The sequence below is a fragment of the Sinocyclocheilus rhinocerous genome, unplaced genomic scaffold (genome assembly GCF_001515625.1).
Source record: "Sinocyclocheilus rhinocerous isolate Xijiao unplaced genomic scaffold, SAMN03320098_v1.1 scaffold1292, whole genome shotgun sequence".
Classification (NCBI taxonomy): domain Eukaryota; kingdom Metazoa; phylum Chordata; class Actinopteri; order Cypriniformes; family Cyprinidae; genus Sinocyclocheilus; species Sinocyclocheilus rhinocerous.
This window is the reverse complement of record NW_015656599.1, coordinates 1,388,089-1,415,781: the sequence shown is the minus strand read 5'-3', so window position 1 is coordinate 1,415,781 and position 27,693 is coordinate 1,388,089. Positions and strand designations below refer to the sequence as shown.

At 38.5% G+C, this 27,693-nt stretch overlaps 1 protein-coding gene across 1 annotated transcript; it reads left to right on the top strand.

The window, feature by feature from the left end:
• The first annotated feature begins 1,463 nt into the window (after positions 1-1,463).
• LOC107720343 (target of Nesh-SH3-like) lies at positions 1,464-27,514 on the top strand. Its single transcript, XM_016528022.1, has 21 exons — positions 1,464-1,733; positions 7,454-7,633; positions 10,237-10,369; positions 11,128-11,309; positions 11,405-11,457; positions 11,986-12,022; positions 13,154-13,225; positions 13,431-13,505; positions 15,401-15,601; positions 17,049-17,219; positions 17,771-17,836; positions 20,164-20,232; positions 20,431-20,544; positions 20,712-20,801; positions 20,924-21,133; positions 22,662-22,767; positions 23,360-23,439; positions 24,725-24,754; positions 25,377-25,535; positions 25,628-25,750; positions 26,198-27,514. The coding sequence occupies exons 1-21, from the start codon at positions 1,466-1,468 to the stop codon at positions 26,311-26,313; spliced, it is 2,535 nt and encodes an 844-aa protein (XP_016383508.1). The 5' UTR covers positions 1,464-1,465; the 3' UTR covers positions 26,314-27,514.
• The last annotated feature ends 179 nt before the right edge of the window (positions 27,515-27,693 follow it).

The window sequence follows — 27,693 nt, the reverse complement described above, 5'->3', positions numbered from 1 at the left end:
TATATATATATATATATATATATATATATATATATATGTATGTATGTAGGGTTAAAGCTCTAGCCAAAGGGATCCCATGGCCTGTTGAGTTAGTTTAGAGCTTTATTAATCTCCTTGGGGAAATTAGTTCAGACAGACTGTCGTGGTGCTTCACATATACAATCAAACCTTAACAAACACACATACAAATACTCGAAATGCATACAAATATATTAAAAAATCCACAAAATCAACTAAATTTATTACATAAACTATTGCTTGATTCTGGCAACTCAATTGGTTGTAAACTGTTGTGTTGGTAAAGCAAGCAGCTGTAGACATGATCACAGCTGCAAACGAATGACATTTTGTTTGAATCATGATAGGGAGTGGTTTTCCAAATTGTCCTTTTTTTTCTTTCTTTTGAGTTTGTTTTGCTTGTAATGCTCTTTAAAATAACTCTTCTTGGAGCACGGGACGTTCTGGAGTAGAACTCTTGTTTTATGGTACTCTGTGCTGATGATGTAGTAGGAGGCACATGCTAGGCTGTAGTTGCATAATTTTTGGGTGGCTTGATTCATGAATATGTCTTTGTTCACATCCTGTGGGTCAGACGAGGCTCACTGGAGTGAGTGCTTCCCTTTGCACGTTGCATGCAGTGGCACGTGTTGGAAGCACTTGTCATTATAATCACTTTCCACCCACCCACCTGCCCAATTTTCGCCTATGTCCCTAGAGATGAGGTTACTTGGCAGGGAATGTGTGGCTGGACACCCTTCTAGACAAGACGTAATGTACAGTGGTTAGCAATGGGCACAGATAGACAAGTGCTGCTGTGATGATGAAATAGAGGGATACTATATTTGCACCATGCAGGTTATATAGGTAGGTAGGTAGCTTTTTATTGTCATTCAACTGTACATACAGAATGCACATATGAACGAAATTCCGTTCCACTGGCTCATAAATACTGCACTAAACTAAACACGTACCATAAAATCAGTATAAAATATATATATATAATAAGAATTGCAACAGTGTTCATTTAAAAGAATATAGCACTAAAAGGAATGATAGCAGCATATAAATATTAAATAATGCACATAGTACACAATGCACATAGTAATATCACTGGAGGAAGGGAAGTTTATGCCATCTTCCTGTCCATTTAATGTCCTGCTTATGTACTTTATCAGTCATTGTCCTCTTGGAACTCAGACTTCCTTTGGGCTGTTTGCCATTGTAGGGGTGCCCCAAGTCTGTGTACTAGGTCCAATCAAATTTTGGAGGGAACACTCTGACACAAGCACAGACTTGCACACCCACAAACACAAAAGCTGCTGGGAAAAAAAAATCCTTGATGGAAGAAAATGTGAGAGAGCGTTTGGTCGAGCAAGACCAATAAATGAAAACCATGCTCACCCCCCACAAATGTGTGTGTGTGTGTGTGTGTATGTGGATCGGTGAGGGTGGGTGTGATTGAGGCATGCATCAGCAATCTCCTCCCTCCCTGGTCACTATACATCCTGGAGGACTCCTCGCACTGTCTATCACTCAGCAGAGGCACACGGTGAGCTCAAGAAGTCCTGACTTGACACTAGCACCAGCAGCAACAGTCTTAAAGAAATCGGGCAGCATCCCTTCTCGATTGGAGCAGAGCACCATGGCAGGCAGCACTGTCCTTCACTTGGGCTTCCTTCTGACGCTTGCAGGAATTCTCCTCCTCGCATGCAGCTCAGCACAAAGAGTCAGAGGCAAGTTCAGCACCAGGGTGCCGCATACTGCAGTATGGGGCACTCATGTCTTTTGGTGATCAGTGTGTTTTTTGTGATGCACCTGTTTGTGTTTCAGAATGTCATGCATTTCTACAATAGTTTTAAAATTAGGATTGTAATGTAATCTTAAAAAGATTTTTGTAGAGTTGTAGGTTAGGACAAGGTTCATTACGATTAACCTGTTGCATTTGTATTGCAAGATGCCCTGAACCAGTCATTGGTTTTATTTTTCATTCATTTTTAAAAAAACATGCAATGCATTTTGCAGGTGCATTTGGGCATGCATGAGCAGATTATTAGGGAAATTATATGCAACATGATTACATTTGGGGTGAGGCCAAACTCTGCAAAGGGAAAAAATGGGGTTGGAGCCTGAAAGGTGCTGGAAAATGAGGCACATGCAATTTGTCAGCTGTTGTCCAGAATCCAACATCAGAAACCAGCCAGACACTTTGATATTCTGGTTGCAAAATGGCATTACATTTTGATAGACTAAATTTTGAAACAGTAGAGTGATAATGGTTACCACATGGTGTATGGAGCTGGCCAAAATCTTTTCTTTTTTTTTTATGTTTTATTTTGTGTGTATGTATATGTATGTGTGTCTGTATATATTCCATTATGGTGCTTGATGTGCTTGTGTGTGTTCTAGGGTTTGTTGAATGAATACATTGCACCTAAGTATCCTGTTCATAGTGCATTTTTGTGTGTGTCTACATATGTTCCAGCGCCTGCCTCCTCAGTGCCAGCAGTGTAGGTGTGTATGTATGCATGTATCTTTGCAAGATCTCTAGCTCCCAGCGTCCCTGGGTGCTTAGATTAGCTATTGCATTAGTAATACAAGCTCTCGGTTCACTATCAGCGCTCATTTATCAGCTATTAAAAACCACCTCCATCTCCGGAGGGGAGGAATGTCTGCGCTGGCTCAGTGCCCTGTCTCTTGTACCGAGTTTCATTCAGCACAGCTAGTCAATCAGCCCAGCAGCGTTCTGTGTTTATCTTTCGTTGGCCAACTTCGTTTCCTTATGGATGTTGACTGGACAACAAGACAGAGTTTAAATTACCGGGTGGGGGCTGAGTTCAACAAGTGTGAAGATACTTTGAAAATGTATCTTCTCATCCCTGCTGAAAAGAAACACACTTATCTGGTCAGGCTGGTCTGGTTTGCTGGTTTTAGAGTGGTTTTGGGCAATTTTCAGCTGGTTCCACTTCACTGAAGTAGCTGAACATCAGTTTGGTCAGGCTGCATGACCAGCTAAACCAGGTAGGACAAGCTTGATCAGGCTGGGAGACCCTCTAGACCATCTTAAAACATTTAAAACCAGCAAACCCTCTTAGGCTGGTTTAAAAATTATTTTTTTCAGCATGGATGAACTTGATTGATAATTGACGCCTTAAAAGGAAACAGCAGTCTGAGATGTCTGTATGTTCACCTGGCTCAGATGCAGCTTCTACTTGTTACTGTACTTCAACTTGCCGCGGGGCAAAGATGGCTTAACAAGTCATGTGCAGGCAGATGTACTGTAAAAACAAGCACTGAAGGTTCACAATGCACCCTGAAACCCGAAGCCAAACACTATCAGGGAAAAAAAAAAAAAAGAAAACATTGAATTGTGAAAGAACATGTGTTTAGGAGTGGTGTTAGCAATGAAGGGTTGTGTGTAAGCAACTAATACTGGTTGTTTTAATATCAAAATGTCTCTAAGTGAGCACCAGAGAAAAGTCAGAACAAGACAAAGAGGATGAAAGGATTTGGGGGGTGAAGGGGAGAGGAGAGCAGCTGTTGAGTGCAGAGATCAGAACTGTTGTAAATGTGCCTGAAAGACGAATGATTTGCTGAAGTCTGGGAAAACAGTAGATTTACACTCTCTTCACGCCCTCAGGTGATTCGCTTCTTCTGAAGTTTAGTGCCATTTTTTAAAATCATCTCCTTGGATATTTGGGTCATGTTTGTCCTGTAATGTGGTGCACAAGAGCCTGGAGTTCTACATAAGGACTAGATTTCTGGATTTTCCATGAAAAGTGCTGACTTAAAGGAATACTTCACCAAAAACAAAATCTGTCATAATTTACTCAACCTCATGTCATTACTGCATGGCTTTCTTTCTTCTACAAATTAAGAAATTTTGATGAATAAGAATACAAATTAAAATTCAATGGACAGAAAAAATGAAAAAAAACAACAACAACAACAACAACAGTGGAAAGAATTGACATTCATTTTATACACTAAAGACACTTGGTGACTGTTCGTTGTAAAGCCCAAAGATCTCTTCTAATTTTCTTGAAGTTGCTTATTTAAAGTCTTGAACATGACGAAAAACAACTGAGCAAAAACAAGTTTGATTTGATAAAGCGAACTGATTTTGAATGCAGACTTGGCAAGTGCCTCGAGTAGCATGGCTTCTGTCCAGGAGGAATGCTGTGAATCAGACTGACCCTTCTAGAAATCAACGTGTTTGTAAATTATGTTTCAAGTGGAACAAGTGCCAGACGTCCAATAAAAACTGGACCTTATTCATGCACAAGCTAAAAACTAACCATATCTGACAAAACACAGCTTGGTGGTCATCCATCTGCAATTCGATAATTTAGCAATCATTTTATTTACTTCGCAAAGTGAAGTGCACAACGTGACTTGGCTAAAAACATATTATTAGTCGAGTTACTGAATCCTTTAGGGATAAAAAAATTTTTTCTTTTAAAGTTGAAATTTAATATTAGACTTTGGCTTGTTCTCTTTTTAATAAGGATGTTTTCCCTGAAGACATAATCATTTTTGTACACTGTTGATGAACTTTGGAAGTATTTTTCTTTTCTTTTACATTGCATTCATTCACTTAAATGAGAAAATAGAATGTAAATGTAATTTAAATATTTATTTATTTACATTTGGGCACTTAAATAGGAATGTATAACAAATCAAATAATTAAAAATGTAAAATAATAAAAAGAAAATCAACTGGATTCACAGTATTACCATTGCAGTCAAGATGCTCCATGATTTGACCTGCATGATCTCCCTGAAAAAATGTGATTGTGTTTTTCCTTTCCCTTGACCGCAGAGGTCAATCCATTGTCCAGCCCTCCTCCACTGGCATGAAAAAAACAGCAAAGCGGCTTTTTATTATTCTTGTCAGATGTAAAACTATTACATTTTGTGAACGGAAAAAAAATCCCTCAGCTACAGCTTTTAAAATATCTGTGGTGACAAGCTGGTGAGAACAGGTAAACCAAAAACACCACTCAACCGCAAGTGTCAAGCCTATCCATGACTCAGAGCCTTGGCCCCAGTCTAAAGCTACAATGACATGGTTAGGATTTGAAAAAGACATCTGAATGAATAGGTGAAGAAACAAGACTGTGCCTGCCTTTTAATTATAGTTAATCAAAGTGATACGGTGCATTGCTGTAATGGTAGGGAACACCTAAAGTAGAGTTCATTTTCAAGTGTTCTTCACTGAGCTGTTTATTTTACAGTGATCCCAGTGATTCAGTGGTTTGTAGTTATTTCCCTTGTACAAATCCAGCAGCTTCCCTGACCACACACACTTACTCTTTTCTGTTTGTTTAACAGATTTCAAAAGATTAAGAAGACACGTTACTGAATTAGCCTGTTCACTTTCCACACATATGCTTCAGTGTTGGGTGATTCTTCATAGACAGTTCAGAAATCAAAATTATGTCATTGCTTACTCACCTTTATGTCTCTCCAGACCCATATGATGCTATATTTTCTTTTTGAACACAAAAAGTAATAGCATACATACAGCTCTTTTCCAAAAACAAATGTTCAGAGTGACTGTGGACATCCAAAAACAGCAAAAAAGCCCCATAAAATGATCATTAAAGTGGTCCATGAAATGCATGCACTATATCACAAGTCTTCTGAAGTCATACATTAGTGATGAGTGAGGAACAGACTGAATTTAAATCATTATTTACTGAAATCCTCCCCTCTGGTGAGCTGTTGACTCAAGAACCATTTCAACTGAATCAGTTGAGTTGAACTCAAGAACTGGATCATTGAATTATTATAATTTTTTATTGTCTATTCTTTTCATTGCACTGGTTCTTCCAGTTCACAAGTCAGACTGGGTTGTTTGTGAATTGAATGTCTAGTTCATCCAAAGAATAGACTCAAAAGAACGATTCATTCACTGATCCAGTTCTTGCATTCAACTCAATGACTCAATGATCTGGTCACAGCTGTTCTTGAATTGCCAGCTCACTAAAAGACTTGAATTTCTAATACAAAGCTGTCATATGACTTAAGGTAACTTGAAATGTGTAATGTAGTGCACTATCATATGGACATTCTTATGGTGCTTTTTAGTGGTCAATAGGAACTGTTGCTGTTTGGAAAAGCCTAAATGTATCTACTTTCGGAAATGCCAAATGAAGTGCTTTTGCTTTCGCCTAGAAACACACAGCGTCTCCCTGACATGGCTGCTTCAACACTAACTGCTTCAACACTAACTGCTGAAACCACGCCTTCTTTCTTTGCATGCACATTTGGGCGCATTATGCAAATATTTCCACATAGTGAGGTAGATATGTGGGGGCGTGTTAGAACGAGCCGTTTTAGGGGGGCGTGGCAGAGTCTTAACTTTGATAAAGAATATCTCTTTGGTTTTGAGACTTTAGTCTTTGCAACTTCAGGGATCTTATCTATGCACAATCAGCTTGTAACACTCCAAAGAGAAAGGAAAACTTGAAATCGCATCATATGACCCCTTTAATAATTTTCAAAAAATCTAATATTTTTGTCTCTACCGACATCAAATCCTTTTAGGTTGGTGAGTATGTAATGGATTTTCATTTTTGGGTGAACTGCCTAATGAGCCTGATTAATGAGCTTTGGTTGAAGTGGTGCTTCATCGAGACTTTGACAGATAGGGGCGATGAGCTTGACCTGCCAAGCTTGCAATTTCTCATAAAGTTAAATACACACATCACTTTCCAAAGGCCCAGACCAACCAGTTTAAATCAGTTTAAGGAGGACGGTTTGTGGCCTCTTTAACTCAGCGTTAAACTGTTCTGATTGATGGAGAAAAGGTGGAAGCGAAAAAATCTCTGCTCAGCCTGGTGGCTTATTAGATTTAGAATGGGCCTGAAACTGACTCGAGACATTTTCCATGCTGCAAATTATCCAATGAAATGGCAGTGAAAGACGACACTGGTATAAAAGGAGGTAATTTATAATGAATTTCTTGGCGCGGAATTGAAAAGATAACGATCCGATCACTTTAAATGTGCACTCCTGAAACTGTACAAAGCCTCAAAGGCTCATAATTCCTCTGAATGTAATGCTGCGTAACTAGTGCATAATATTGGAGGTCCATATGCTACTGTGCTTTGAGTGAAGTGATGAGGAGTTCAACTGTGAAAGCCATTCTCCTTGATTTACCTCAATGATGATTTTCATGGCACACAATTTTGTGCTCCTCAAAAGAGCGCTCCTCAGTCCCCCTTTGGCCTCATAAATCAACAAACCCCATCCAACACATGGGAAACATAAAGACTTACTCTTTAAGTAATTAATCATTTATTCATTGCGGTGTTCTGAAAGTCACTCTTTTTGTGCAGTTCCTCTCTACTGCCATTGAATGTCAAACACAGAAACACAGAACGTTTGAAGAGCTGCAGCACGGTTTCTTAACCCAATTAAAAGTATTTTAAACACTTCCTTTTCGCAGTAAGAAGACAGAATATGAAGGTTCGAATCAACGCGACCGGGGATACCATAGTTCTGAAGTTCGTTCGACCCAACCCTGACATCAAACTTGAAGGCTACATTTTAGGATATGGTTCCAGCATGTTCTCCAAACAGTTCATTCAACTTCCAGAAAATGGGGAACCCTATGAGACCGAGATTGGTAAGTTCGAGTTTAACCACAGGCAGCCGTTATTTCACTTAAGAGCCCGAAGCAATCATTAATGTTGTTTTGTGGGTTAGCATGGGAATGGAGGAGTAACCACACATGTTGATTCCTTGACCCATTGAAACCACTGTCTTGATTTGTACGCCTATGTTTGCGCCAATTCTTCCATTATTTGAAAACACAAACTGTAATTGAATCCCAAATAAATGCTATTTGTTAAAGGTTTGGTAACCACATTATTTGTCATCACCAAAAAGCCACACATCACGCTTGACCAGGTAAAAAGGTCACATATTACTCCCAAGAACACTAACCACTTTTTTTGTCTGTAAGATAACTTCCTGTTGTCCATATATCATCACTTTCCCAGGAGCTACAATCTCAGAGTTCATTCTGAGGAGGTTAGGGTCAGGTCATAGGGACCCTAAAGCTAATGTTAGTTCTTAAAAAATTGGCCCATGCCAGGTGCTTAATTTTGCTTTTGCAGATATAACAGAGTGCAGTTGCTTGTGGATTTCGCTGGATTTAACAATACCATATTGGTTATTGGTCGATATTAGAGATTTTTGTTTAAATTCGGTATTGGTCGATATTGGATAGTTAATTGTTCATATACATTTCTCTAATTTTTACATTTTAGATGAAATTTGCTGTCATTTAACATGAACTTTTAAGTTATATATTAAAAAAAAATGACTTTTAAGTAACTTTTAGCAAATCTCAATATGAATATCCATTTTCATATTGTACATTATAATGCTGTGATATGTAAGTTTACTTATAGCAATTAAAAGATTTTAGTTTTGATGTTTTTTTTTTAACAAAATTGGATGGAATTTTACTATTGGCTATTTATCGGTTATCGGCTATAACATGAAAATTATTATAAACGTTGTGTAAAATTTGTATATTGGCTATTTATCAGTTATCAGTCATAACATGAAAATAAGTATTTGTTATTTGTAGAATTTTAATATCGGCCACTTATCTGTTTACCGCAATGACGTGTAAATAATTATCAGCTTATCAGTGTCGGACAGAATTTTAAAATCCTAGAAAATGCAATTCTGGTCATTTGTGTTGACTGCAAACAATACATACATGCATATCTCTTTTTTAAGATTTAAGATTGAAGTGGACAAGGTCTCAACCTTTAAGTCGAGGCCTTTGAGGTTCAGCTCAATGGAAAGCACTTACGCAAATATAAAAATAATTACACACTGACGCTTATGCGCTTATCCAGAAGCTTGCAAACAAAGCATTATTTGTTCCAAAAGGAAGGGCCTCTACGTTTTTGGCTTCTTTACCTACACAGTCCAACACAGGAACATACAGTCACATCATTATTCAATATTGGCTGCAGGCTGAAGGATCATTTCACTTGAATTTACAGTGTGTGCTGAGATTTCAATATGATACACGTGCACAACAGATGGTCAAAAGACGAAAGCAGTTATTGGCGTTTTCCCAACTTGACATGCCACACGCACATACACTTATAAATGTCCAGACTTTTGTGGACTTTGATACTGGCCCATCAGTCTAATGGGCTTTTTTGCCTAAATGAGTTTTCCTGTGTACATATTCATAACTGTTAGAAAGGCATAAATGACAAACTTATCTCCCCAATGAATCAAATTTTGGCAAATGTGCGGTTTAATTCTGTTACAGTGGAAACACGGATGTTTAGCAAACATTTGTCATCACAGAGCTATAAGTGAAAAGCTTCACATTAAAAAACTCAAGACATTTTACTAAACAAAAGTTAACCAGAAACGTTCAGAATTGTGGGCCAGTGACAATAAGAGTGTTCTTGATACAGAAAAGACGATTAAACAAATCTAGCTTAAACCACATGTATTAATTAGAAAAAAACTTTTATACCATTTTTAACGAAACGTTAAATTTAATGACTCGTGGTGTAACAAACAAAACTTTTCCCTAATACTTTTAATGTGTAAATATCTTAGTCATTTTCAAATATATTTGTCAAAGTAAATGTATTTTTTACAACCTAAACTTGCCATGTCATAAAACAATGATTCCCATTCCTGGTCCAGGAGAACACCCAACACTGCACATTTTTGACGTCGCTCTTGTCTAACAGACACATCTTGAGGTCTTGGCGTCTTTACTAATGAGCCGATGAGTTGAATTAGGTGTGTTTGATTAGGGAGACATCTAAAATGTGCAGTGTTGGGGGTTCTCCAGGACCAGGATTGGGAACCTCTGTCATGGTCAAACAAACAATCTGATTTTATGAGACTTATTGACATTGACACACAGTCATGAGAGTCTTCAGGGGTCAACTTTTGTTGACGTGTTGTAGGCTTTACATTTCTTTTCTTGTTTTTTGGTTATTTCCTTCATGTTGGATGGAAGTTCATGAAAGGAACTTGCATATATATATATATATATATATATATATATATATAAAGAAAAGTATTGACAATGGATTAAAAATCAAAATAGTCCATGACAGGGTATATTTAGTGGGAAATACACAACAGATGTGTTATGGAGCCAGTGGGAATCTTTGAAGACCTTCAGTTAGCATTGGCTTCTCATAACTTTGAATAAATCTGGCCTTGAAACAGGTAAGGTGAACCTGGACAAACCTCTTCACCTGGTGATCGATTCTGTCACGCCGACATCTGTGCTTCTGTCCTGGGGAACCTACTTAAAGACGCCCTATGAGGGAAACATCATGAACGACTGCTTGGAGGATGGGTGAGTTACACACACAACATCTGGATTTAACTTTTTTTCCTCCACCAAGATGTTCCATATGAGTGTCCTAAATCCCAAAAGGAAGACTTAATTTACTTCACTTCATATGTAGGGACCATTTAACCTGAAAAACATGGGGTAAAAAATATAATGAAATATCATGGCACCCTGTCTCTAGTATTTAGGGGCCCTGTCCTCAGAAGCCTTACAGTGCAGTGCAGGTTTTTCTTCAATTGTTTCACTGCACTGACAAGAGACTGGATTTATGTCGCATAACCGAGAGACCCATTCAATGAGTGCAATGTTTTTCTACACAGAGGGAAAAAAATGTGTGGGATATGGAAACCTGCCACTGCAGGTGTGATGTGTCTATGTTTTAATGCTTTTTGAGGATACATGCACTGTTGGGACGCACTGACATACTCCCAGCCTCCCTAACTCGCTCTGGTTTTCATATGCAGAAGTATGTGAACTTTTTTCTTCAATAAAGGGAGACTTTTGGAAAGGCCATTGTAAATGTTGACCTGGAACAAAACAGTTGGGGACCAGTACTCTTATTAAACCTAACATAAGCCCCTCTGTTTAACGCCTGATCACTGTTATGGTGACAAAAAAACAGTTTACTAAAAATGTGGGACCTCCAACATGCATCATTTGATGACTTATTATAACTAGCCAAAACTAGGGTGTAGAAATGACTCTTGAACCTTTTGTATACTAGATACAGTACTTAAATAAGCAATGTGTCTTTGAACCAGGCATTACACCATCCGCTATAGAGAAAGAAACAGGAAGTGGATCTACCAGACCTGCCCCACCTCCGATACTGTGATCGACAACCTCAAGCCCAACACACCCTATGAATTTGGCATCCGATCCAACAAAGACGACCGTAGTGGAATGTGGAGCAAACCAGTGATCCACAACACCAACATGGGAGGTAACGGATACCCTAAACATAAATTCAAAGTTATTTTGGGTGATAAACTGGAACATGATCAAGTGTAACTTGCACTGCTACCATTTTGTTTTCAGACAAAAACATGCAGATAACCTACAAGCCCACCCGACCCCTTGTCAAGACTTTGGTATGTAGTGTTGTTTCATGTCAACTTGCTGTATATACTGTAGTATAGAGGACTTACAACTGACTTTAACAGGCAAAACCACATGCCATGCACCACTTTTAGTGTTCCAGTTTAAACCAGCCTGGGTTGTCGGTCTAAACTGGTTTAGGATGGTTTAGCTGGTCTCGCACCATGCTTTGCCAGTTGCCTTTCCTAGTTTCTTGTCCATCATGGTCTATTTTTAAACTGTCATGGACACAAAGAAATTTGTCTGCGAGCAAACTCTTTCTCACATATTCTCAATCTTGAGTCAAGAATCCAGTTGTTGGCTTAAGTATGTGTGTAAGGGGCTTGATTTTCTCAGTGGAGACTGGAAATAATACATGCCTGTCAGGGCATTTCAGGAACACTTTAGACATGGTGGAGAGACCCTGATTACAGAGCTCCTTTACATGATATGAAGACCGAAAGCGGTTCTGTGTTCTTTCACTCTACACTTCTTTTTTTAAAGAGGGAAGGAAAAAAATGTGTGTAACCCTCTTTTTACAGGCTGGACCCCACAGCAGTCTGTTCCCACCTCGACATGGTAAGACCATCAACTATTACTTTTAAGAATTGCCCCATATGTAGTAAAGAAAACAAGCGAATTCTGTCATCATTTACTCACCCTCATGTCATCCCAAACCCGCTTGACTTACTACCTTCTGTAGATCACAAATAACTTGACAATAGCACACTGTTCTTTTCCATACAGTTGAAGCATATAGTGACAAAGGGCTGTCAAACTTGTCAAATGACAACAAAGCACCTAAAAGGTATCAAGAAAAGTAGTTTTGGGACATCTGAAGAGGTCAGGTAGCTTTTGAGTGTGGAGCATACTGAAAGTTAAAGGTGAACTGTCACTTCTGCCATTGGTCAAATAAACAGATAACTCCACCCAAACTCACAACATCATTTTTAAACCTTGACAGCCTTTTTTGTAGCTTGACATATCCTGGTCACTGTATGCTGTATGGTTACTTGTTTAAGTTAGTAAGAGTAAATCATCACAAATTGTTCATTTTTGGGTGAATATTTTTTCTTTTATTCTGTGTTTCGGTCCATGTGTAAAATGAATGGCATTCAGTACTTTATTTTTATTTATTTATTTACCTAAACTTGCCATGTCATAAAACAATGATTCCCATTCCTGGTCCAGGAGAACACCCAACACTGCACATTTTTGACGTCGCTCTTGTCTAACAGACACATCTTGAGGTCTTGGCGTCTTTACTAATGAGCCGATGAGTTGAATTAGGTGTGTTTGATTAGGGAGACATCTAAAATGTGCAGTGTTGGGGGTTCTCCAGGACCAGGATTGGGAACCACTGTCATAAAAGGTCAAACAATCTGATTTTATGAGACTTATTGACATTGACACACAGTCATGAGAGTCTTCAGGGGTCAACTTTTGTTGACGTGTTGTAGGCTTTACATTTCTTTTCTTGTTTTTTGGTTATTTCCTTCATGTTGGATGGAAGTTCATGAAAGGAACTTGCAGTGCACCATGAAATTGCCCTTTTTTATGGTTTTGTTTGAACCCTTAAATAACTTGAGATGCTTGCTTTCACAGATGCTGAACCCAAGTACCTGGTAGCTGTATATTTATTTATTTTTCTGTGGAGATCTGTTTGAAAGCATTTTCTGTTGGTTTCTTCCTTCGCAATCTTCTTTCTAGCTCTCCACAACATAAGCCAGCCAGGACCGCCCAAAAACACAGGCGTTAATGGAGGTCCCAAGACATCTTTTGGTAATTTTCCCTCTCACTCTCTCTGCACTCTTCTTTCATGCAGGATTTTGTTTTATTCCAGTCGTTTGCCTTAAACTGGCATTTGAAGTCACAGTAAAGACATTTAATACTTTCTCCCTCTCAAGAGCCTTGTTGGGGATGCCTGTTAATTTTTTCTCTCATTTTTTTTTTCCATTTACAAAAAACATTGCATTATTTCCCACAGCGCCACCAATGGGCCAGCAAGGAACTGTGGCTGCTCCAAGAGCCAATGAGCCAAAATGGCCTCAGCTCCCATTCGGTAACCGAGAGATGTTTTGTTTTAAATCACTCTGCTTATGAGTAGTCAGTTGGTAATCGCTTTGCTGGGCATGGGTGGGGATTAAAGACATTCACTGTTATGATTGGCTGCATGCTGGCATGCCTTGTAAGAACGTTGAGTTAGAAAGTCCCGATTCCACCGTGATGAGGATTCCTGACCGGTCGCCACCACAGTGAGGAGGAAGTGTGAGTGTAAGTTTTCCCAGGGTGCTGCACAGCGAAAGCCCCTCTGTGGTCACGCATGGTCACGCATTGGCGCGGTTTCTGTAGGCCTGCTCACGCTCCACCCATCAGCACCAGTCAGAATCTGTGTCCACCAATCAGCTCTTTCCCTGTCACGCTCATCTCTGTCCATCCAGTCCCCTATCATTTCATCACTTGTCAATAACATCATAACTGTTATAAATGTTTGGTTTCCTCAGTCCCCCATCAGTTTTATTACTGTGGTCATAAACGGCACTCTGTCTTTATTGCTGTCCTTTTTCCTCTTTGTCCCTCTGTGTCACTATGAATCCTTTGTTTATACAGTATGTAGTGGTATAACAGCAAATTATGTCTCAATTAAAGCTTATCCCACTAAATAAATATAATATGACCATGATTTATGGTAATATGCTATTTAAACATGGTTACCATAAAATAACGTTTGTAAATATCAGTGTACCATAGTGTTGTAATGTAATGCCATCACTGCACCATGGTAATGGCAGAGTACATTTTTTGTAAAGTTCCATTTGTCAGTCATTATTTGAGTCAGTATGTGGTATTACCAATTTTGTAGAAAGACTAGTATAATTACATTTGTTTTATTTTAGTATCAATGTGGCCTTTTTCATAGTTTCACAGTTTAGCCTCTTTTTCTGAACCTCATCTTGTTTTCAATCATCCGAGCTTTGAAACCATCTCTTTTTCTGATTTCATCAACCCTTTCATTCATTTTCAGTGTTTTTGCACTTTGTTTTGCACTTTCATTCAGTCTGCATGAAGTCACTGCACGCAGAGAAAGAATCAGTCCCATGACAGTTCTAGCAGGGAAAGGCAGAGTTCTGGGAGTCCCACCTCCTTTCCTGTCTTCCTCTGTCTCTGAACTCTGGATAAGATAACAGTACAACTTTCTCTGTGCTTTTCCACTTGGAGCCAAACTGATTATGAGACCAAAGTCAACAAGTTAATTCTCAACCCCCCTGATAAAATCATCAGAACAAATGTTGGTAACAGGCACTTAAGCATCCGTTCCATCAAGAATCAATGGGATGGAACTCAGTAACTGTTACAAATGTGTTTACTATCAACCATTATTTATAAAACACTCTTAAAAATAAAGATTATTAGCATTGATGGTTCCATGTAGAATATGTAACCTCCATGGAAACTTTCCATTCCACAAAAGGTTCTTGATAGTGAAAGATTTTAGATTTTTATAATGTCCTTCACACTAAGAAAAAAAAAAAACATGGTTCTTTTAAGAATTACTCACTGAAAGGGTCTTTGGAGAACCTACTATGACATCACTGCGAACCTCTACCTTACCCCTTTGGATACTTTATTTTTAGGAGTGTACAGTCCACCTTCTTGGGAATCTTCTCCAGTCATGGTCTCAATAATCAGTCCTGCTGGAAAATCCAGATAAAACCAGTTTAAGGTGGTCCAAACTGCTGGTACAAGCTAGATGGATTCTAGATGGATTATCAGTTGTCCTACCACCTGGTGGGACCTCTGATTAACCTGGTTTGAGCAGCTAGACCACTTTGCCTAAGCTGCTGATCCGATTAACCATGTTCCATCTTCAACTGGTTGACCAACTAGACCACCTTGAGGTGTAATGACTTGGTTTTTCCAGCATGGAGAGCTCACCTGCTCATTTCTCTTGAACAGATTCAAACAGTCATGTTAGAAATGACTCCTCTCAGCTGGTGGAGATTCCTCCCATCCTTCCCCAACTCCTATCCACTAAGCCCTCCCATCCTTCAGTCACCCCTACCCCTTATTCCTTACCCAGCAGTGCCCGGACACCCCTACATGGACACCCCCAAACCAGGGCACCTAGTGCCACTCAGATGCCTCATAATTCCTCTGGTAATTCCTATGTTTCCTTCTTGTTCTTTTTTAAAGTTCTTTAAAAAATACTACTTTCAGGATCTGATGGTTGACAGGTAATGAGAAAATAACATATTGCTTCAGCGAGTCACTATTTACCACACAGATACTTGGGTATTTTATTTTGCAATTTGCCGTTCAAACTTTGGCTTTGCATTCTACCACTGCAAACTTAGTCTAAACACCAGAATATCAGATTTCAATGCTTTATTCAATTAATTCTCCACTTTTTGAGGTGGTTTTAGAGAAAAGTAATACGCAGGAAATTAATGGTTGTTCAAACCATGTTTCAATCAAACGACGTAATTCAGTAACTTCAGCCACAAACAGACATTATTTCACACTCCAGCTCAATGGATTACAGGACGAGCTGTCTGTAGTCTATGTGAGCAAGACCGCCAATAAAAAACAGCAAGAACCGGTGACATCAGTTCACATAATCCTCTAATTTATTTGCTCTGTCAGGCAAGCTATCACAACTGTCCCATCGGTGTATATCATGTCTGTGTTATTGTCTGAAATCAGCTTTCCTGTATCCTCCCCTACACAATGTTTTGTCTTCACAGGACAGGAATGCACTGATGCACTTTACTGCAATCATCAGCACATCAGATTTAGTCTTACTGCAGTCAGAACAGACATTATTTATTGTTAAATTCACACATCATTCAGTTTTTCTATAAACAATAGTTTCTGTTTCAAACCTTGGAAGCTGCCTACTTAGACTTATTGTCAGGCATCATAGGTTTTCCAAAATACACGTAACATGATTATCGCATGCATCCAATGTAGGAAAGCCAATCCCATGATGCATTGCTATGTATGTTCAGTAAAAAAAATCCATTCAAGGTGGCGAATAAAGCGTGCAAAATTGTAATTATAGATATAATTCTTCCAGTACCAAAAAGTATCAATAAAAATGTAATTATGAATGAACTAACTTAATGTTATACAATATTACCAAGTGTTGTAAATGTTTATGCTTATTGAAAATGTTGCGCTGTTAGCTTAGCAACATGCTAACACAAAACTATTGACATTGTAACTGTAAGCCAAGTTTCTTGCGTACTCCACGTGAGGAGCAATATTTTGAGTTGCTACCTACAGAAAGTGTTCCAAATCATTCACTTAAGAGGGTGACTTCAGTTAGGATGCTGCATATAGGCAGCAAGGCAGATCACTTGTTTTTGAAAAGGAGCTCTTGCATTGTTCTTGTGGTGATTATACTGTACTGGTACTTTTAGTTCAATTTAGATATCAGAATTGTTACCCGAAACACGACTAGCTAACTTTGACATCTCTCATCAGCCCGCAGATGGCAAATCTTTTTAACACATAGCAGCCCTTACATGATTGTACAGTACCTGCCTCAGCATGCAATGCTTCCCAGAGTAACCAAAGCTGTTGCTGTTGTTTTTTAATCTAGGTAAGAGCATCCGGAGAGACTCCATCTCTTCTCTTCCACCCAAACCTGTCGATTCAGTCCAAACAGTGACCACCAGGAATCAGACGTCACTGGGCAGATACCATTTCTCTCTCTCTAATGGCATGAGACCTTCTTCCCCCAGGTTTGGAGCCTCCTCCAGAAGATATGGGGGTAAAATACATTACTCTTACCCCTCTTACTCCAGTCTTTTTCTTTCTTTTACTCTTTTTCTTTTCTGCTTTTTCTTTTTTATTATGAGTTTATTTATTTAAGATTTTTTTTTTTTTTTTACTGGAAAACAACTTAAAATACTTAAAATATTTTTCCCCCTCTTTGTTCTCCCATGTCAACTATTTACCCTCCCCTTTTAGCTAAGTTATTTTGGTTGCAGTTCTCTTGGGGCAGTTTCTCTTCAAGAGCCAAATTTTCTCCTTTGCAACATGTGGTGTGTGTGCAAACTGGCCATCATACTCTGTCAAACCTGACAGTTTTACTGTCAGTGAAATATATGCGATTTAGCCCGATGGGCACTCAGACGGCCGACATTTGCACTAATCTGATCTTGAAAGCCTTCTCTTCCCCTCAGGCAGATGAACGGCAGCCTATAACTCTATGTAAACCCCCAGTTTTCTTCAGCTGCTGTGCACCTCAGCAAAACAACAATATGATGCTACCTTAGCCTTCCTTTTCTCTATAACACCCACTCTTTTCCCCTCCAACAGCTAACGGTGAGCACCATAAGGGACTTTCTCTCCCCAAACCAGTCATGTGGTCCACAGCAAGAATGGGTAAACAGAGCCAACTCGTCCTCTATGTGTGTTAGCCATCATTAACCTGCAGAAAGTCTGTTTGTGACGCAGCCCATGTGCCCATGTTGATGTCCTTCCCATCCATAATCTCCTGTAAACTCATGTCTGTCCATCCATTCATTCACCAGTCAAGCCATTTGCTCGCAAATCTGCCATGTTGCCTTTGACATTTGTTGTCGTTTTGCAAGCTTCTGCAGATCCCGTGCTGCCGCAAGCTTTATGGTCTAATTGTCAAAGCTTTTCCCAAGATTGGTTCCTTTAATTTCTAAAACATCATGGTGCTGTAGGACATTTATTTTCAAGAGAAAACATGTATTTTGGAGGACACAGAAACCCACCGCATTGTCATAAACTGTCTCGTAACATTCTGTGGCTCTTTTATTTGTGCATTTCAGCAATAATATTTGAAACTTCTGCAGAGGACTGTAGCTGCTTCTGGTTAAAGTGCATTGTGTGCATGACAAATTGCATGCTTTGATGTATTCTTGAGCTTCCATGTGGTATGAGGGCTTTTTAGTCTGCCATATTGTTTGTCTGTGTAGCACAAACAAAAATAGCCTGAATTTATAGTATTTATCCATTAACTATTAATTCTCATTACTGTTCTTTTGAACAAAGTTAACATGGCAAAAGATGCTGGAGGGCAGCTTACCGAGAATTGCTTTAGCATTATGAATATAATTTCACTAGCAGCAATTCCACAACAGAATTGATTTAGTGCCCAGATGACTAACAAAATCATAGAAATAAGGTATCAGCAGAAAAACAGCCACAAAATATGCATATTGGTTCTGACTAGACTTGGTTTTGGAAAATGCAGCAGACTTCCGCAATCTGGCATACTTTGTAAAGACTGTACAGCACCACTGCAGTTCAGATACTGAAGTGGCACTTAAAATTTCCAATAGGATGTTTAACTACATTAAACATCTGGATATTTGTCTGGATTTGTACCACTATTCCCTATTATTTGATCATTTGATGAATTACTGCTGCCGTGATCAGTAGAAAATCTACACAAATAAAACAATCACGGACAAAATAAGGTCTGCAAAATGATTGTCACAACTTATTACTTACAGCTTGTGCAAAAACAGTGGAATACAACAAAATTAGCACAAACTGTTGACATGAATTTTCTTCTACTGACCAATAGTTGGAGATCTGAGGAGATCATGGTTAGCTGGCTTTCTTTGAAGAGAGGTACTACGGCAGATTTGTTTAACAGTGACTGCCTGAAATCGTCTAACCACAACAGTTTTAGATCACCCAAAACATCGGGCATCACCACCAAAAATCTCGGCTAGCTCTCTGGAAATTACTTTCCCTCTGCAAAAGTATGACATCTGTTGGTCCTTAGTTTTATTTTCAGCAAAGTTTGGCTTTTTCGCCACCCAGATTTGCAGTTTTGACTTGTACCACAGGGTTTAGTGAGCTGAGCTTCTTTTGATTGGCCTGTGATGAACTGAAGGTTTCACAATTGGTGCCTTGGATGTAAATTGAATCAGTTTTCCTGGGAAGAGTCCACTTGCTCTAGCCTGTTTGCTTTTGGCTCGACTGCAAGATGGCATTGAGAACTGAAGGCTTGAAAGGCAGTTGAAGTGCCAATGTTTAGACTTCATCCATGCAATCAGAAAGAAAACAGGGAATTTGATTAAATTTGCTGTTAACTTCACAAGTGAGATTGACCTCTCAATTTGTTATTCTCGTTTAGCAAAGCATCCAAATTGCAGGTTCTCAAAAGTAAACAAGAATTATGTTCAATTTTATTATTTAGAGTATGGGATACTCCAGTTTCCATAGATCAGGGGAAAGATTTGAAAACCTGTTTTCGTCTTAGGAGATTTTATGTTTGACCACATTGTGGTTCAGAATGAGGGCATTTCATCTTTTGTTCCATATTTTGAGTTAAGTTAAAAACTTTCTGCTGTTTAATTTGAATGTGTTACTTGATTGTTAGATATTTGACACTATAACAGACATGGTTATTTAACAACAGGTATTTTCAAGGCACACATTTTAGGTTCTTCACTAAAATGTGAAAATTCAACAGCAGTGGTAGTGATGTCTTCCACTGTGTTTTATAAAACTTAAATAATAAGTTAAGAGAACATGATGAAGGTGTGTGAATATTATGAGAATGTGTGGTTGCTACTTTTGACCTGTTATAGTGCTTTTGGTGCCATTTTTGACTTACCGTGTCCTTAGTTCATAGTTCATAGTGGAAACAGATGAAGGAAATGGGAGAGTAGGATATCTGAATCTGGAAGGATTTCACTTCACGACTTTTGCTTCCATCATTACAGGTTCTCCCGCTGCACACCTTCCTATTCCAGCAAAAAAGCCTAATCTTGTTGACAACCCTGTAGGATTAGGTGGGTAAAATGTTAATTAAATTTAAAAGATAAAATTATTTTGTCCATCTCTTGGAACCACATAATCTGCAAAATGAAAACTACAAAAATGTGAATGTAAAAATGTGTTTTGATATACTTTTCTGCCAATTAACACTAAATGACTTGGGAAGATGCTATGTTTAAAACATTTCATGTATTCACTTGTTATGTAAACAGCAGACAAGACAACAGACCTGAATCAGGACAAAGCTTCCATCTTGAAACCCAAGCTTCCGCCTGTAACAGCAAAACCATCCAAACCAAAAACAACAACATATCCCACAGTGACAGGTTTGTCTTTATGTGATGTTTTGTATTATTCTTCAATGTTCTGCTGAAGGTTAAACATCTTTTGAATACATTTTTACATGATGTATAAAAATATGCTGGTTGAAACAATCTGTTAACCATAGTTTTGATATAGTCGACACTGTTTGTTCATATGTTTGGCATTTTAGCACCCCGATTTGAGACATGGGAGAACTCTTCAGTATTCAGCTCTGTTCCTGCTTCTAAAGTTGATTCCATGGGCAAAGAACGCTACATTGGTAATAAGACTTTCTTAACTGCTGTAGCCGTGCATGCCAAGGACTCTGAATGATGCAAATTTGAGTTTCAGAGCCAAAGCAAAAAGGAGCCTGAATTTAAACACAAATATGTTGTTGTCCAGCTCCACATGTTGTCTATAAGACGGATAAGAAACCAGATGAACCCTGCTCCATCACCACCTCTCTGAGTTACTTCCCTGAGGAGGAGGCTGGAGAACAAAATGTCACCAATCCTCCAAGAACAGCCCCATCCAACCTCACTGTTGTAACTGTGGAAGGATGCCCCTCCTTCATTATTCTTGATTGGGAGAAAACAGATAATGAGACGACAGGTAGGATTGAGGGATGAATTGTGAAAGGAAAACCATGGTCTAATATCTATTGGTTTATATCTGAGGAATATAATGTGTGATATATTGTGGTGTTAAAATGAAACTGATCCTTGTCTTTGATTCATCAAAGTCAAAGTTTAGGGTATGACTCAAAAACTATTGCCTTTGATCAATCAAACACTGACCATTGACTTTGATCTATCAAATACTAACATTCTACTTTGATTAATACAAAACCTTGACTTTGGTCAAACACTATCCCTTGACCTTAATCCGTCAAACACTTACCCTGTAACTTGACTGGTCAGCTTTGATTAGTCAAAATCTACTAGGTGAGTGAGTGACTCTGAGTGAGTAAAACACTAATTCTCAACTATGATCAGTTGAATACTAACTCTCTACTTTGACTGGTCAACTTTGATAAGTCAAACACTAACCCTCTACTTTGGGTCACTCAAACACTCTCGATTTTGATTGGTCAAACTCTTACCTTCTACTAGTCAAACACTACCTTTCAATACTTATCAGTCAAACACTAGTCCTCTACTTTGATTGGTCAACTTTGTTCAAATACTAAACCTCTACTTCAGTAAAACACTAACCCTAAACTTTTGAGTCGAACACTAACTCTCGATTTTGATCGGTCAAACAATAAACCTTTTTATTTGTGAACTTTGTTTTGTCAAACACTAACCCTCAATTTTGAGTGATCAAACACAAACCCTCAACTTTGTTGAGTCAAACACTAAAAAAAACTCAAATCTGAGTCAATCAAACACTAATCCTCAACATTAAGCTGTCAAATACTAACCCTCTACTTTGGTGAACTTTGATCAAACACTAACCCACGTAAACTGTGTTTGGTCAAACACCAAATCTCGAATGTGATCGGTCAAACACTAACCCTAAACTTTGATTGGTCAACTTTAATCAGTCAAAACTAGGTCACTCAAACACTCTTGATTTTGATTGATCAAACACTAACTTTCGCTATTGATCAGTCAAACACTTACCTTCTAATTTGATCTATTAAACTCTAAACTTCTTCTTTGATTGGTCAACTTTGATCAGTCAAACACCATTCCTCTATTTTGAGTTGATCAAACACTAACCCTCTAGTTTGATTGATCAACTTTGTTCTAATACTATAACCCTAAACTTTTATGAGTCAAACACTAACTCTTGATTTCTATTGGTCAAAAACTAACCCTCTACTTTGATTTGTGAACTTTGATCAGTCAAACACAAACCCTCAACTTTGTTGATTCAGACTCTAACCCCAAAATCTGAGTCAAACACTAACTCTCAACATTAAGCGGTCAAATACTAACCCCTTTACATTGGTCAACTTTGATCAGTCAAACACTAACCCAAGATGACTTTGTTTGGTCAAACACTAAATCCTGACTTTAATTGGTCAAACACTAACCCTCAACTTTGATTGGTAAACTTTAATCAGTCAATTAACCCTGTACTTTGATCAGTCAGTCCCAAATCCATTTGCTTTTCATTTGTCTTTTTTTCACAGAATATGAGGTTATCTCAACTACTAAAGGTCCTGATGGTGAACAGGTTTCCATTCTGACCACCAACCAGACTCATACAGCTGTGGAGAACCTCAAACCAGAGAGCAGGTACAGTCTAAATGCAGAACTCCAACCTCTCTATTTACAGAACCCTGCTGAATTTGATAGATGTATTTTAGTTGATGTGGGTGTCAAATACCAGGGGTGTTAGGACTTACACGCATCCTGAGGTCTGGACAAGGTGTTGGACATGTGCTCTGTGGTCTGGCTGTAGGGGAGCCATCACACTTACTAGCTTTTTAATGAGGCTGAATATAGGCTCAAGATCTGGCGACACAATATAAACCAGTGCTTCCTATGGACTGCATCTCGAGGCACGTGGGCCTTGGTAATGTCTCTACATCACACATGGAAGATCCATTAAAGGGGGCCACAGACTTTGAGTCTTCAGACTGCAGAATACATATATCAAGTGTCAGGGCTCAGAAGACGGGAAATAAGAACCTAATTTTGCTCTGAATTTGACAACATCCCACAAGGTTACCAATACAGAAATCCTTTTTAAATAATTTTGAATTAAGCAGACTCGCTGCTGTGTCAGGGGCATAGCATTAGAACTGAAATGAATATACCTAATGGTTTTATGTGGATCAAAGAAGAAACGTAATGTCCCATTACCTGTCTTTATCTTACCTTACAGTTATGAATTCAAGGTGAAGCCCAAAAATGAACTCGGAGAAGGGCCGCCCAGCGAACCAGTGACCTTCAACACAGAGTCAGGTAATGCATTTTCTTTTCTTTTCTTGAAGAATTACTTCTTAGAAAAAAAAATGGTGTGATCAAAAAATGTAATGTGGTGCTTTATTTAAAAAAAAGTGTATTTAAAAACTTGAGATGTGTACACTCACATGCACATTGTTCAATATATATATATATTTTTATGATGGTTACATTTTGGAGTCATTAAATTTTAAATTTCTGGAAATGGTATAAAAGCTTTTTAAAGCCAAACAGATCCATTACTACAAAAAGTACATTTTTGGGCACATGTGTTTTAAACTAGAAAAATAATTTAATCTTGAACTTATCTTGTCATAGGCATACTTTAAATTATATGCCATTTTAATGTGAAAGAGATGTCCTGGAGCTATCTGAATGTTTGTTTATTTTAGTCATAGTTTAACCATAAATCATTCCCATATTCTCATATCCCGACCAAATTACAGTATTAACATAAAATATGTTTTAAAGTCATACATTAGGCATAAAATGCAAATATCCCCAGGGAAGAGCTGCAGATTGCTTTGCCATGGGTTTGCATGATGCCTGTGCAAGTCAGCCAATATTTATGACCTCTCCTTTATCTCTTAGAGATATATGTATTGAGTTGTTTGTCATTAACATAATGACTCCAGCATGTCCCCGTACTGTTGCAACATTTGGCCCTATCACTGCCTGCAGATGCACCCCTGGAGTGCTGTCACACAGCCAACCTTTCCCTGTCTTACAAGCTCACTAACAACATATCATAAAAAGGAACAAATAAAGACTCATATCATCCCCATGTTTTATGGGAGGGGGCTTTAGTTTTAAAACTTGTCTGGCCTGCATAAAGAAAGAGACTAGCAACAGAATGGAAAGCAGGGCAAAGGCAATGAGGAAGGAAAGAGAGTCCATATGTGCGATGACGGGAAAGAAATAAAGGAAAACTGAATGATGAGATCTTACCGCCAAAGCCGCTGAGGCTCAGTCTCTCCCCTATAGCTTTGGCAGATCCGGCAGGTTAGTTCATGCCAGCTGATCTCTCTTCATAAGGGATATTCAAAATCCACTGGAAAAGCGCAGTATTTTCTGCTTGTTGGAATTTATTGTAGTTTTTATTTATTTATTTTTTTACTTAAGGAACTCTGCCCACCTATGGATAACCAATGCAGAGTTGGTTGATTTGTATCAGTAACTTTCCTATAGTCTACAGATCATTTTGATTGTCTCTACGACCCGGTGGCTCTAAAACAAAACCATAATTTCTGATTTCTCCTCATTCTTGCCCTGTTTTCTCTTGCAGCGGATCCGCGGGTAAGCGAGAACGTTTCAGGTATGTGTTTCTTCTTTGCACACTATTTCTCTCAGGTGACAAATTCCTATCTGTTGAATAAATGGATAATGTAACAAACAGTCCTAGTAGAGGAAAGTAAGAAAAAAGAATGGGTAAAGGAGCTGTGGAGACTTCCTATGAGTTCACTTCTTCCATACCAAGTTCTCAGCCAGACAAAACATTTACCCAAGAGTGGCAAATGGATAACACCATCCTCCTCCATCCCTACTCTCAAATAAGGGCCTCTGTACTTTCTTGCACTCATTGAGCTGCAAGAATGGGCCAGTTTGATATCAATCTCCCTCGATTTCTTCCTGTGTATTTTCTATTCCAGCCGAAATTGACAGAGTAATGGAAAAATGGATATAGAGAGCAAAGTTAGCCAATAGTAAGACGAGGTTATGACAGGAGCCAATGGAAACAGAAACTAATGGGGCAGCCCCTCAGCTCTTAATGTCCAGCAGGCCTTTGCTAACATGTGTATAAACAAAAATGGTGTCTGTACTCCAGTAATCTTTTCAGAAAGAAACAATGTTTTGCACAGTCTGTGCCAAAAGTTTTTTGACCTTGACCTTGTCAGTTCATAAAATAACATCTTGGGGTTTCTCGGCATGCCGTTCAGGTAAAGATGCCATTTGGACCCAGTTCCCCTTCAAAACCGACTCCTATTCTGAGTGCAATGGGAAGCAGTATGTCAAGAGGACGTGGTACCGCAAATTTGTTGGCATCCAACTCTGCAACTCCCTACGATACAAGATCTACCTGAGCGACTCCCTCAACGGTCAGTCTTTCAAACACTGATACATACAATGGGTTCATTTGAAGCTAGAATAGATTATAAATTGGCAACTCTTTTCTTCCTCATCCCTTCAGGTAAATTCTACAATATTGGAGACCAGACGGGTCATGGTGAAGACCACTGCCAGTTTGTGGACTCATTCCTGGATGGAAGAACGGGCACTCAGCTTCCTGCAGACCAGCTGCCATCCAGGCTAGGTATTTAAACTACAAGAAACCACAAATATGATGTTATTGTGGTTTCTATTGACATATGCAATAAATCTGATTATGTACTCACCTTTTTGGCGTTCCAACCCCAGAATGAGAATAAGATGATCCAGTTTAAAAAGCTATTCCAAATGATTAATTCTTGAATTGTATTGAGCCACTTCTGAACTCAGCAAATCATGATCCATCTGCAGAAGTTAAGAGGGGAAGATTATTCACACAAATCTTATCGTATGATATACGTCATATGAACCACCTTCATGAAACTTTTACCTGCATTCTATTTGAAGCTCGAAATCTCCAGTCCCCATGTGGACTAATTGCATGGAAAAAAAGCAACTGGCCCATTCTTCAAAACTCTGTTGAAAGGACATTGTACAAGTACGAGTAAATGATTACTGGTTGGAGTCTAATGCTTTTCTTGATGATTTTCAGGCTTCTACAGAGCAATGAGACAAGAGCCAGTTCACTTCAGCCAGATAGGTGGAAACTCCCATATCACCTACGTCGCATGGTACGAATGCGGTACGCCAATCCCAGGGAAATGGTAGGGCAAGTGTCCACAAGGAACCCTTAAAAGTAACTCTCATTGGTTGGGGTTTTTTTTTTTTTTTTTTTTACTGTTTTCCCCCCACCAATGATGGTGAGTTTGGTCACTCCTCAGCCTACGTCACCAAAGTTAATACCATGTATAATAGTGTACAGGATGAAAGTCAGGGAATACTTTTCAGTGCATTTGTGACATGTATTAGCAAAACAGTGCCTCATCTTGTTATTTATCATACAATAATTAGAACAAAGTAAAATAAATAAATAAATACTTCATTATGAGAAAAACACTTTGGATACATTGAATTGATGAACATTAAAAAACAAAGGTAAAAATACTTGTTTAAATATTGGGAAGCTGGCTCCCTGAAACTATTTTGATATTTTGTGTAATATTATTTATCAAAGTTTGTGGTTTCTTCACTGGCTTTCTTCCAGTGAGAAAGGGCCAGGCTTTTATTAAGCGCTTTAAAGACAGCCTGGGCTTTTGTCTACCACCAGAGGCAGCTGTATTAGTTTAGGTCTCTGATATGTCAGATGATATGTATAGCTGGGACTCTTCGCTATGTTGCTTTTATGAACACATTGTACTGGCTCAACAAGTCAGGTTACCCACACTAGAATAGACACAACGGACTCAAGACGACGACACGTCTATGTTTACAACGGGTTGGGATGAACATAATAATTTTCTTTACATGCACACACACGAAACATACATTTACTCAGATGCTTTGTACTATGGCTATTGTCTTCCAGTTGTAAGTCCTGGTATATTTGATGGTTCTAGATCGTAAGGACAACCTTACACTTGCAATTTGCACAGCACAAATATATTTATATGTATATGGAGAGAGTATTTTTTCAGGAAACCTTTGAGAAAATTAAAAATCCTTCCCCTCAAGCTTGTGAAACATGATACAAGTTTAAATAAAAAACAAAACACTTTTGTTGAGTGTTAACCCACTGAATACTTTCAAGGAGTCTTGAAGATCGTAATACTTCAAGGAGAGCTTGTATGGGTCCCATATTTTGTACAGTTTTGTCCCTGCCAATCCCTTGGCAGAGTTTCTCTGGCTTATCCGTATTTTCATGGAATTTGTTTGTAAGATGAAACTGTTGATTGTTCTTGTTGTTCTGGATTTGTTTTCTTCTGTATGTATTTTACAATAATAAAAAACTAAATTTTTGTCTCTTTTTTAATCATCTGCGTCCTGTCTTTGTTGTAGCACCATTTTTTATAGATTTCTAGAGAATACAATGAAACACAGTCTCTCAGGTGGGTCTGTAAACACTTGGGTCTCTTTGACCGCTGGGAATTTGACTACCATTAAACTCCACTTAACTTGCCTCATCTCACCAACTCAAATTATAAAAAATAA

Excerpts from the sequence above, each read along its gene's own strand:
- LOC107720343 (XM_016528022.1), top strand. The coding sequence starts at position 1,466 with ATGCATCAGCAATCTCCTCCCTCCCTGGTCACTATACATCCTGGAGGA. Across the intron at positions 25,536-25,627 it reads CCTGAGCGACTCCCTCAACG|GTAAATTCTACAATATTGGA; the intron begins GTCAGTCTTTCA and ends TCATCCCTTCAG. Across the intron at positions 25,751-26,197 it reads CCAGCTGCCATCCAGGCTAG|GCTTCTACAGAGCAATGAGA; the intron begins GTATTTAAACTA and ends GATGATTTTCAG.